At 44.2% G+C, this 13,460-nt stretch overlaps 1 protein-coding gene across 2 annotated transcripts in view; it reads right to left on the reverse strand.

The window, feature by feature from the left end:
• Positions 1-3,389: 3,389 nt before the first annotated feature.
• The window catches only part of LMNA (lamin A/C), a 205,343-nt gene continuing 195,272 nt past the window's right edge, over positions 3,390-13,460 (reverse strand). For both annotated transcript variants that reach the window (XM_069607129.1, XM_069607128.1), the window contains exon 12: positions 3,390-7,903. In XM_069607129.1, the coding sequence (XP_069463230.1) occupies positions 7,877-7,903 (27 nt within the window). In that variant the 3' untranslated portion in view covers positions 3,390-7,876. The remainder of the gene's footprint in view (positions 7,904-13,460) is intronic.

Below are 13,460 nucleotides of genomic sequence, written 5' to 3' on the forward strand. Positions count from 1 at the left end.
GCCTCATTACGATCTCAGCAGTAGCCATGCCGCTATCTGGGTTCCCAGATGAGGAATTACCGGGCCATTCCGAGTTCGGAGGACCCAGTAATTCCTCCTTCTAAGAACCTGGGCCCGGACCTTCCCCATTCCCATTTCAGCCCCTATAGGGCTGAATGGGAATGGGAGAGAGAGCGGGCCGATTACGAGCGGCCCGTTGTTTGCTCCCTCCTCCCCTCGCGGAACCCGGTCCCGCGAGGGGACCTCATAATCAGGTGGAACGGGGTTGACGGCGCTGGCTCCTTTACCGGCGCCGTTACCCCGTACCGCCTGGGTTATAATGAGGCCCAATGTGTGCCCCAAATAATAGTTGGATATTTAGCTTTCTTTAAAACATCTTATGATTGGGCGCAATCTGAGGTGCAATGTTAATGCATTTTACAGGAAGGAGACTTGTTGGTGGTGAAGAAATCGGTATTGGCATAGTTGACCTAATGGCATCTTGACCTGCTCCGATTTGACTGCATCTTTTTGGTCGAATTTGTTCGGTCAAATGTTATATTTTTATGTGAGGTGGGGTGGGGTAAGGGAACGTGTTGATTAGGGGAGAATTTGTGGGGGGCAGACACAAGGGTCTCCCCCCGCATTATGAGGTGATGTGGGGGGTCTCCCTCCACAGTAGATCAAAAAGAATTTGACAAAAATATTCAGTCAAATCGGCAGTAGATCAAGTTTTATGGGTCAAACAACCCATATCCAAGAAGTCCCCCCAAATAAAACATATTTTGGTTTGCAAGAAGCAAGCAGGCATTGGAATCCATATAATCTTGTTGAAGTGATACCACTGGCCGGCACACACACTCCAGAGCCCCTGGGTCCTGCAGAAAAGCTTCAGAGTATTCTGTTCATGATAAGGTTAATCAGGGTTTGTCCACTCGTTCATTTCTGTACAACTTTCATCTTGCTCTTTTGGTCCTTCTTGGAGGACCTGATTATTAGTCCTGCGGCTAATTGTTGGAAGTTGACTAAGAGTTGGAAGATCCCTGCCGTTTTCCATGTCTCTCAGGCAAAACCTGAGATCGCTTTGGTTCTATGTTGAGATGTACACCACACCTGGTGGTGGATGGCTGTGAGCAGTTTAATGTTTTCAAAATCTGTAATTCAAATATTGGTCGAGCCCACTTACAGTATTTGTTTGGGTTCCATGTACTTCCATTGCATGAATTTACATTGATGCACACCAATATTTTTTTCCTGCCACCTAAAAAGCATTCTGCCCATATTCTAGGACTGGGTTAATTTGCTCATCTAATTCTAGTCCTAGAATATTTAGGGAAAGTGCTGGATAGTGGGACAGAAAAAATGCATTACAGTAAATCAATCTAAGTGATTGCGAAGGAAAGACATATCACAATTCTTTTGATTATAAGTCTTATCCTACCAGTGAAAGGCATGTGTAGACAGCAACCTTTGTTAATTTGACAGTTTCATCGGCGGTTTCCTGTTAACCCCTGGGTGCCAAATTGAGAAAATGTGCATACTGTTAGCGCTGCCTGGAAGTGGTGAGAAGCCTGTTCACCTGCATCTCCTCTCTGGATGCTTATCTGTTCTCTGGTTCCAGTCGGCATGGTTCTTGGGTTTGCAGTCACTTGCGCTTGCAGTTGCAGACTATGGGCCTCATTACAAGGTTGGAGGTAGCCTTGTCGGTTTAAGTCTGGCACCCACGAATGGGCAATTACAAGGGTATTCCGGCCCCACCGGATCCGGTAATTTCCCTTTTCGCGGGGTGCTGGAGCCGGTAGATCCCCATTCCCATTTGAGCCCCATAGGGCTCTAGAGGGAATGGGGATGCCTGTAGCACCGGCACCGTTCATAACGGTGCTGGTGGTACAGGTTTTCTGTGCTCGCGGGTGCCTTTCATTCCGCCAGGTCTGCACCCGCGAGCACAACTCAGAGTTTGACGGTCCGGATACAACGGCACCGGTAATGTTACCGGTACCGGTGTATCCGGACTGGCAACCTTGTAATGAGGCCCTATATCTGCTTCAAGCGCTTTCAGGTGGGTTCTCCATTCTAAGATGTTTGCCATTTATTCTACTGTTTATGTGATACTATTGGATTAGCTGTGATGTTTCCAAAGCCATTGCAGCATTTACGGGAGCTGGCCAGGAAGGATATGCAGTCCTGTGGCTTCTTGCTGGAACGCCTCTGGTTTGTTCCTGTGATCATGGACTGAAGGGCAGCTGTCAAGTGTCTTTCTGCCTGTTGCATAGTGATCATTATTGCTTTACAACAGGGTTTAATAAAGTCATCTACAATGACTGCACAGCCTGGATCTGGAGGAGAGTGAAGGAGCTCCTTTCATGGGTTCTTCATTGCATGCCTCACAGCAAACAAAGCCTTTCCAAGGCCGAGGAGCACCAGAGCAAGGGCAGCATCAAACACAGACAGTTTAACATTCCTCTTAATTAATACTGAGCCTCGGGATTACCACCAAGTTCACATGCTTACCTGTAGAATAGCACGCCATTCAATGACGACAAAGCTGCCACTGAAAAGCAAAGCTAAAACATACGTTACTGTTGCGGCCATGCAAGAACGCCATGACGACAACTTGAGGCAGAGATTAAGTCAGGATTAAATTACTTCGGCAACTCTTTGAAATGATGATTTTGGAGGGCTGAGTACAGTGACTGGAAACAGTACAGGCTCTCCGAGACTTGCAAAGTGTCCGTGCGACCCGGGTTGTTCAGAAGGTTTCATGTAACATTGTGTAGTCTTGAGTGTTTGCAGTGAGAGGCCTGTTAGAATGCTGTGAGGTATGTGGAACCCTGGAGACCTGGAGGTTTCGGGAATGTCAGTTAGGGACTTGGAGATAAGACAGGGACCCGAGTGGATGAGTGCCACCTTCTCTTCCACCTCTATACTGTCCAGCTATGAAGAATAAAGCATCCTGCTTCCATTTATAACTTACCGGGGTCAGTCTGGTTCCTGTTTCTTGTCTTATTACCTGGCCCAGGATATTACACATCTGCATGTTCATCCAATACATCCTTTAAATGGCTTCTCCCCCATCCGCCCGCCACAATAACGAATCTCGTACTGGTTCAATTGCGTCATAACTTTTCTCAAATTCCCAGATGCACCGGATCCAGTGGGTAGGAATTTCACCTGCTTGGCTGCTGAAATCTGAAGCAAAATTGCACCAGGTGTACCACTTAAGTCCTCTTCAACAACCACTACACAAGTTCAGTTTCTTTCTGCTACCACCATTGTCAGCAATTATTTCTCTCAGTGCCTGACATGGTAATCACATAGGACTCACAACCCAAGTTTGGACACTCGCTCACACACTCAAACATCATCTCTGCTCACAGCGGCACGCTTAAAGAAAGACACAAGACCACTCGTTTGGTTTGGTTCCTAGTGTATTGGTTCAGGAAAACAACAATTACATAATAAATCCTGTTTTCAAGTAGCTTAGCAAATAAGGTACAGCTAAAATATTGGAATAGAAGCAACTAGAAAAGCAGGAATGCTCATGAGGCAAAGAGAGGCGCAAGGCTAAGCCTGATAGATCCTTCCAGAAATTAAGGCACCGAACATCATTAAGGCACTGGCAGTGGTATGTCATATCTTTGGTGAGGCTTTCCTTTGCTCACAGGTTCTCCAGGTGGGCTCTTTTTAAGCAAAATTAGTGGTAACGTTTACACAAAAACATTAACATTAAAGCTCTTTAAACAAAAGTGTGAAGTGACCCATTACTAATCTACTGCTGCTATGTGTACTCGCCCCTACGGCTCCCTAAAACCTACCAAACACACGCACTAAACCTACAACTCCTCCACAGCGCGAGTTGACCTAAGCAAAGCTACGGGCCAACCCACCTCAACTGAGTGGCACAAAAAACACTGACGAGTCTCAAGTGAATTTTGACATCAACCTGCTGACTTGTCCCAAAGCCCATCAAGAAAGTAAGGCAACTGCAAGAGGCAGCGTTTCAAAACAAATTCCTATTCCTTCAAACTCTTCAAGGGATTCCAAATTTGAAAAGCCGGCGTCCATTTCATCTAGAATGTTCGTCGAATAACGGTCACTGTTCACTGTCTACCATAATTTCTACAAATAGAGTCGAGCTGAACAATTATACTAAATATGAAATTCCTCTGAAATTAAGATAGTACAACTAGGTTTAAATTCCACTGCTCAAAGAGGAGGTTATCACTACGCCATGATGGGTCACAAGTACGCCTGCACTTTTTACAAAGAAAAACCAATACTTATTTATTTATTTATTTATTCGCATTTGTTGAGCGCACAGGCAGCCCGGTGGGCATCGTGGCGCTTGTTACAGATATGAAAATGACGTGTTGTACATACAATGAAGTCATTACTTAGTTGCAAGAGAAGAGTAGTAGCTACAGGAGAGGAGGAGAAAAGAGTAAACGACACAAAGGAAGAGGACTTAGTTAAACAAGGTGGTTTTCAATTTTTTTCGAAAGGCAATGAGAGAGGTTTCTGCTCTGAGCGTGCTAGGTAGTGCGTTCCAAAGCTTAGGGGCAATGTAGGGGAAACTTATTCCACCTGCTCTAGCTCGTTTGATGCGTGGGACCCTAAGTTGGTTGGTGTGGCATTGCCTTGTTGGTCTGGTGGAGTGAGATCTGGCTAGTGTATCAGACAGGTATGAGGGTGCAGACAGGTTGATACATTTGTGTGCGGTGGTAAGTATTTTGAATGTAATGCGCTCTTTGACAGGTAGCCAGTGTGCTGCCTTTCTGGCCTGCATCATGATTTGTCTTTTGAGAAGTATGATAAGGTAATTGAGGGGTATCTGAGTCGAGTTGTGACAGGTTCCTGCTATTCACAAACACTAGCCCATTGCAATTGCATACTTAAAAAATAACCAACTTTTAAAACCCTAAAGTCCTCACAGCTCTACTGAAAAAGAGGCAAAGGACACCATCCCTACTGAAGAAGAGACAAAGGACAAATACCAAGAGTACCTTTTTGCACCAAGGTATCGGAAATAAATAATTCAGTGCATAGACATGCATCAGCAAAGGTCACAAACCTATAGCTGCTCCATCAATCCATATTGTGGTCTGACGAAAAGAGCCAAACAAGTTCCCGCAACTCATAATGAAATATAGATCAAATGGGAGTTCCAATAGGCTGTTGCCTGGCGAGGAAATCCTTTGTTTTGATCATCTGGTTGTAGTGTTCTAAGTCTCCCAGCATTCCCATTGAGCCAAATAAAGTATTATAGTTGTGCGCTTTGACAAGTACCATTAAGTTGGGCAATGTAAGACCTGTTTTTTTCCAACAGTACTAGGACAACACTATTCTGGCAGAATGTACGATACAAAAACGCAGATTTTATTACAATTTTTTATCTTATATATTTTATACTATTTTGTAAAGTTTGCTACATTGGTTTTGATATAATACACTATATTTATGAATGTTAAAAACAACGAAATAAATTCTAAAAAATAAAATCATTGTATTTTTAAATTTTTTATAATAATATTTAATATTTTGGAATAAGCAGAAATTTGTTTTGTGAGAGTTTCGAAAAAGGAGTATTTCTTTAAACATGAAGTTCCCATCATTGGTGACCACTGTGCTACTTTACAACATCCAGAAGTCCTGCTTGTTTGGAGTGTATGTATGTTTTTTTCATAACAACCGTAAAATGTCTGGAGTAGTGAGAAACCTGTACCTGCTTTAGAGAAAAGAGGTGCTATGCTGACAGCTGACTCATTTCAGAGCCGGACTAATGAGGAATTTGATATATAAGCTCTCACCAGGACATTATAGGGACTCGGAAACGGGGATAAAGACATTCGGAGCAAGATGGTCCCCAGCAAGAAGCACAAAGTAACCTGTGCAAGCATCCGCAAGACAATGAGAGGACGACAACTCAAGACACACAACGCCATGCACATCAACGCACTTAAAGCACAATAATGCATAGAGCCTACAGCAAAACAACGAACGGAATCTGCACTGGGGCACCTAGATCAGGACAACTCGTGGCATTTTATATATACAAAATATCCCAAGTAATCACAGATCGAAATAAATGTCCGAGGAGCAAGAGGTAAAGGCAGCTCTTGGGTGTCAGACATTATCCAGAAAGGAGTTCCTGCCAGGGATGGAGGAGCAAGTTCTGTTAATATAACTTACACATGAGATGCAAGCTGGACCTTTGTGGCTATTGTATAACTAGCAAATGACTTCTAGGTGTGCTCTAATGCGCCACGATTCCCATTCCCAATCATAAAGAGTATGTTATGTGTGTGTGTGTATAGTACAGGTTGGCCCGGGGAGTCAAAGGTAGCTCTTGGTTACTGATGCTGTCAAACTAACCAAGTTCTTCTGGGCAGTACGTTGAAGCTGAATGGATCATAGCCTCCCGCCATTCTAATCCGTGAGTAATGCACAGCTAAAAGCAAGGCATGCACAGCAAGGCAGAGAGAGCAAGACAACTAGGGGCTATGAGAGCACTATGGAATAAAGTATGGAAACAGAAGTAGGACAACTTAGGGTATATAAAACACAATAACTCAAGGCAAGCATCCTAAACAAACCAAGGCCTTGCTGTCCCTGGGCGGGACTTAGCACACCTTAACCCGGACATGGTTTACGTGCTTTGAGACTACTACCATGGTGAGCTGGAGCAGTGTAAACAGCAGAACAATGATTGATAGAACGATGATGAGGCCTTCTACAGCAAAACAAATGAAGGCATTTAGAGATTGCAAGAACTTACCACCTTTACAATAGCAGAACAAGAAAAGGCACTGCGAGCGAGACAGCTCAAGGCATTGGAGGGAATAAAGCAAAGGCCCAGAGACCAAGACAGGACCTTAAGAACACGAGAACCTGACGTCCTTGAAGCAAGCAAGAACAATGCAGGAAGGGCCAGACCTAGTGACATCTTCACAGTAACACAACTCAAGTCCTTGAGCGCAGGACAACGCCAGCCATTCACTCAAAACTGCAGGGAGGCCACACGAGTGGGGCAACTTGAGGACTTGTCTGAAAAACGAATCGATGCTGCGACAGCAAGTCCACCAAAGGCAAAAGTAAGAGAACTCAAGGCATTGAGACGAGAAAGAGCGGCCTTGAGAGGCAGCTACTGCAAGAAACGGAGGAAACCCAGACAGCCAGAGCGGGGAGAAGCTCCTGATCGCAGAAAGCTAAACGCAGTTTGCATTTTCCAATCTATTTCTCTGGAAATCAAATTGTGGTAGTGTTTTAACGTGTTTGGGGTTGTATTAATGCCCTTCCTTCCTCTCTCAAGTCCTGCTTATTTCTGATTTTATTACACTATGGGGATGTCCTGTGGTGTTAAGCGCTGCATCAAAGGTAGACCCCTCACCCTGAAAAGCAAGTAATACTTTTTAGGAGTCGGCCTTACTTGGTCAAAAGCAACAGGGGCAACCACCGTTTTCAATACATAATTATTTTCTCATAAACAAAAAAATATACATATATATATATATTCATATAAAGAGTAAGTGCAGGAGTGATGGCCTGTACCAATTGCAGCAGCCTCAGCCTGGCGCCTTCCACAGTCTCCAGCCTCATGGCATTCCAATACAATGCAGCGCGTCTGAAGCCACTAGAGCCTGCTTCTCTGCCCATCCCTGCTTTGGGTCAGTATTCTTGTCATTCATAAAGAGAGGAAATGCAGAATCATGGCTTACACAGAGAGGACTAGCATTGAAAATACAAAATAAAAAGGATTCGTGCCATTAATGGCATTCTGTTGGATTTTTTGTATAAAATCTTCACTGTAGAAAATACATATCTTTAAAAGAACAAAAAAACATCTTTGCTTTGGGGCCAGCTTTGGTAGTTGGGGGGCGTCAGCCGGAATCCCGCTGGTTCACATGATGCTGCACTGCTGTGGGACCTGGGGATGAGACAGAGTGCAGAAGAAAAGGAAGGTTCCAGAAGGGACAAGAAGAAATGCGCACAGAAAGAAAAGAAACAAGGAAACAAGGACATGGGTGGGACAAGGACAGCCAGGGGAAAGGGAGAGAGAAAGAGAAGCGCATACAAAATAAGGAGGAAAAGATGTAAAGCCGGTGATAGGAGAAGAGGGAGACACAAAGGATGAGAAAGGGAGTGAGTGCAAAAGAAAGAGGCAGTACGGTAGATGAAGAGAGAGAAAGAAAGGGGGAGTGAAAGGAAAGGGAAAGAGAGAGAGAGAGAGGTATAGAGACAGAGGAAGGGGGTGAAAGAAGAGAGAAAGAGGAGAGGAAGAGGGGGACCGAGAGAAAGGGAGATGAGAGAGAGAAAGGGTGTTGAAATAAGAGAAAGAGATGGGAGAGAGAGGGAGAGAAAAGAAGAGTTAATTTTGTCATGAGTTTTTCTAAGACGTGTCTTTTGTAATACATTTTTCCACAAACAGGAAATTACAATCCTGTGAATACTTTGCATTCCACTCGCTCCGTTTTAAACTAAATGTCGATGTACAATCCGGGAATGTATCACGAGTCAACATTTCTACAACTGCATGAATAAACCAACGTAAATTATTCCCAAAAATATTGGCCATCATGCAAGGACCTACCTACACATTGAGTCATGGGTGCTTAGAGAGTCAAGCTGGTGTCTGTGTCCACCAACCCTACAGCCCCCTGCACCAACCCATCCCCCAGGAAAGTTTCTTTTAGGAAGTGCTGGTCGAAAACTGTCACACTAAATGTAATGCGCATGTCATCAGGTGGATTGTATCTGACAATGAACGGCTCCTGGTTCGGTACAATTTTTAAACCACAATAAAAACGAAACAAAAAAACCCCAAATGATGTAACTTTACATTTTCATTTTTGAAAATAAAAAAAAAAACACCTGCACCGGTTTACGTCATATCAATATGACGGTATATTTAGATGATTTAAATGAATGTTTGCCTTTGGATATTTGAAACCTTTACTATTTCAAAAATATTGTGCAAAATATAACCACAACGTGTCAAATGCAGTATATTTGAGTAGATGAAACAGCAAAAACATGGCGTGTCTTAATACACCTTATATTTTACTTGAGCAAAACCACAAGAAAGTAGATACTGATACTATATCCACGAATGACGACATTGATTACCAGGCAATAACGGCCTTACTAGAAAGAGGTTACAGTCATTTTCTTCCCGCACTTGTGTCCTTTTCGGGCAGGAACCATGCTATATGCAGGCTCTCCAGGGGGAACATGATGACTGGCGCACCACGCAGGATGTGCGCGTGATCCCTTTGCAGGATCTTCGTAGGATATTCTCACCAGTGTACCGGAATCCGGGCACTCATGCTGTGTCAGAAGCAAGGGCCCCTGAAGGTTTTCGTGGATATTTTGTCAGGTTTAGCAGGAGTCCACTCAGGGACATTTCAGGCTCCGCCTCCAAGTTCATCCATGACATCCTTTTCTATCCCTTCCTTTTGTCCCTCTCTTGTTCCTAGTTGGGGCGCTATTGTTGCCATGTCATTTATTTATTATAACTTCCCTGTGCATTATATGCCTTACTGCTAGTGGGCAAGGCACTGCAGACAGTCTCAAAGAACCTAGAGAGCTGGGCAACTAAGTCCAGCAAGGTGGACTACCCAGATGCAATCCCTACGCATAGAATGGGTGCGCAGGTGCAGCCCCCTGCCCCCCGCAGCAAAGTAGCACGCCTCCTACACTTAAGCAGAAAGGTAACCCTGCTCTCATTCACAATGTGAGAAATCGCCTACTGAGAACCAAATTGCTGGGCACCCTCAGCGGAGACCTAAAATGGAAGTGTAGACCCTCCTGGGTCGTGATTTGTTGACCTTTTATTTTCCTTGTCTACTGGGAGCAACTAGTAACTAATGACTTCTGGAGACTGATTGTGTTGCTACCATTGCATCTGGCCCAGAGTGACCCCACACATGGTCCTCTACAGCAGGTATGCACATGTTATTTCTGGGTCATCTTCATTAACTGGTTACATCTCCCATTGGTTCTCCATCAAGATCTTGCAGAAGTTGTGGTTCTGGGGTGTGGTCTTGTTTTTTTAGGCGATCTCCCTTCTATCGAAAAATAACACTGTCATGTGTTCACCCATGGCGCTGAAATGTTAGGCTCTGTGCATTTCAACCAAAGGGAAGGATGTTTATCTCTTGGCAAGTGTCTTCTTTATTTTATAATAAAATCCTCCATTTCTAGAAGGCAATTGCTACCAACTATTTTGCCAAATTAGCATTCATTTTCTGTTTGGCCTAAGATGCTAAACTCTTAGTAGCAACCTTTGGGCTTGATGTTGTTAAACTCTTTTGGTGTTCCATGATCAGGAACCTGAAGAGCTTGCGTTACCCCTAAACGTGCTCGCATTGAGGGTCAGTCCAATTTCAAAGCACACAGGGGTGAGGTTTCCTTTTGAGTTGATGATGATTTGTGGAGCTCTACGGGTAGCTAGTTTTTGTGTGGCAATGATTTTCACCTCTGGCACACTGGCAACAGATCTGCAAGCTGCAGGCTCTCCACAGTTTACCTCCCTTTTGGAGCGACTATCAACTCGATGCTCTCTTCCTTTGACAAGTGTCCAGCCTCCCTATGGTAGGGTTGTATACAAATTGATCGTTTTACAACTGCTCGAATGACAATTGACCGAATTGTGAAGGTCAATTGTACCATATATGTGGGGGGAAACCCCCCACAACCCCCCACCCAACGCCAAACCCCCAAAACCCATATATATATATACATATATATATAACCAAACCATTATATATATATATATATATATATATATATATATATATATATATATATATATATATACATATACATATATATATATATATATATATATATATATATATATATATATATTCGGTCAATTGTGAAAAGGTCAATTGTGACCCTTTAAATTCGGTCAATTGTTCATTCGAACAATTGTAAACGACCAATTTGGGTAATACCTATGGGAGTGCTGGAGACTCTAAGAAACGGTCAGTGGTGTGGTTCAAAGGCCTCCATGCTGGACTCTCAGCTCAGCCACAAGTCATGCCTACGTGGGCTCTCTATGCCAAATCCTCTTATTATCCTATTCTTGTTTCCTCTCCCCACTCGCACCCACACAAACTATCCAGCACCCAGCACCCTCCAGTACCCGCCCGGAGAAGTTCGCCATTTCCTCATCTCTCTCCTGCAATGACTTTTCCTCATACTTCTCCACTAAAATTACCAAAACGTGGCACACCTTGTCCACTGTTCTATCTTTCCTGCCCTGGCCCTCATGCTCCCCTCCTCCCATGTTCTCCACACTCTCATCTCCATCTCGCTTTTCCCTCACCTCTGCCACTGACCTTCTATCCATCCTTCGCTCTGCAAACCCATCCTGCACTCTAATCGACTTCACTTAAAGAAGTCGCTGGCCCCAACAGCCCTCATTCTACAGACCTGTCTCTGTCCTTCCCTACTGCTCTAATGCCCAATAAGTGGTCTTCATCTGCAGAGTCAACTATCCCAGGGTACACTCACTTGCTGACCCCCTATCATTTGGATTCCAGTCAAAACAGTCCCTTGCCCCAGGGTTTCCCTTGGGGATCAGTCCCGGTCCCATTTCCTTCACGCTGCTTTAGGGTACCTCATGCTAAACTATTCAAGGATCCCTCTCTCCAATTCTAAGCCCAAACTCCTCTCTCCCAGCTGCCATCTCTTCCCTCTGACCTCCTCACCTCTCACCCATGACTGGCATCCTTGGGGTTTCCTTAGGTAGCAACATGAAACTCTTATAGTTTATCATGACCACTGCCACTGTAGCCAGGCTCAACCTTCGCACATTACAAAAACCTGCCTCACCTCATGCACCATTCAACTAAAACCCTTATCTCTACTCTTGTACTCAGCAAACTAGACTCCTGCACACGCCTACTTCTTGGCCTACCCCACTACCCTTTTGCACCCCTGAACAGAGCCCTTAACTTTGTGGTATGCACCATTTTCAACTTGCCCCAATCCTCTCCCATCTCTACGCACCGTCACCACACTTGATAGCTATCCTTGAAAAACGGCTCTCTCTTTAAATTCTGCCTCAAACTCTTCACAGCCTATCAGTCCTGCAGTCCCATTGGTGCCTCCTCCCGATTTTGTTCCTTTTCTCTCTTCTTACCCCACTTCACTGTAATGCTCTTGCTGGCAATCGACACTGTCACTTCAGTGGAACTATTTAAAGCGAGGCTCAAGCTCCACCTTCTAGCAATGGAAGGAGCACCCAAACCCCTCCATATTCCTGTCCAAACTAACCACCCAGCCCCCCTCTCTTGCGTGCTGCGCTCAGACTACTCTATGCAATGAGTAAATATGTAGATACTGGCCTCCGGCTCCCAACGTTCAAAAAGTGTTAACGTCCTCCAGTCCCTGCCCCTCGTTTATGTTCTTATGTTTACTTCCTCAGTACCTGGTACACGTCACTCAATACAATGCTCTTATGCAACGGATACAACTGCCTATGCTCACTGTTAGTGACTACGTCCTTTCTGTTCGAAATAACACTTGGTTCTTAAATCAATAGAAGTACAATGTCGTGGTCCCTCGATAAGTGACAGTCGCACAGCCTTGCTCTATCGATTCAACTTTAAGAAATTATTTTCAATACTTACAAAAACTGTGAGAGCCAGGCAATTCGTGATTAAAGAGTTCTTCTCATGTGTCCGGACTCTGGAAAAGTGGGCCATAAAATAAAACGTACTACTCATGCGACGTCTTTTCGCTGCCACTTTCATTGCTCTTTCCTATGCATTCCTTGGAAACCATTAATCTTTACTTCCGTCGAACGCAACAGTGCAAACAAAATTATACAGAGCGTTAAGAAGCTAGCGGCCTCCAGCTGCTGCTGCCCCACAAGTTGTTCCATTCATTTACAGATAATACAACAAATTCAATTCTCAGCCGCTAGGGGGCAGCACATTCCTCATAATACGAAACCATACAAGGCTGCCACCGCCCAGTGTTAATTGTGGCTAATTTGTGCCAACGCCCCCATTTAGTGACCTGCTGTCATGTATCCTTCTGTCAGCAAGGTATGCAGCCCGCACAGGCTGCTGTGGAGTGCACGCAGCATTCAGAGACCCACAGCGCAGTGAGAAGCTGCACGTGTTGCCAGTTAAGCGCCACATTATATTTGTAAACTATGGTCTACCCTATTGCAAGTTCTGAGATGCGTTTTCATAAAAAATAATGTATTTTAAATGTTCAATATGGCAGAAGTATTTCGTCTACATTTCTTCAGTGCTATATTGGAAATCGACGATTATTTTATTTACTAAGCACAAACACAAATCTTTACAAGCAATGTAGTCAACGGGAAAATGTTTAACACATCTTTAATTGAAATCTCGAGTTACGGTGGTTTGCTTTATAGTAATATGATAATAGCATATTAAAAACAGAAACCAACATATTTGGTTTACACTGTGTAAGTATAATGCAGCTGGGCACGCGGG

Source organism: Ambystoma mexicanum, chromosome 1p (genome assembly GCF_040938575.1).
Source record: "Ambystoma mexicanum isolate Mex_15411 chromosome 1p, UKY_AmexF1_1, whole genome shotgun sequence".
NCBI classification, from domain to species: Eukaryota; Metazoa; Chordata; class Amphibia; order Caudata; family Ambystomatidae; genus Ambystoma; species Ambystoma mexicanum.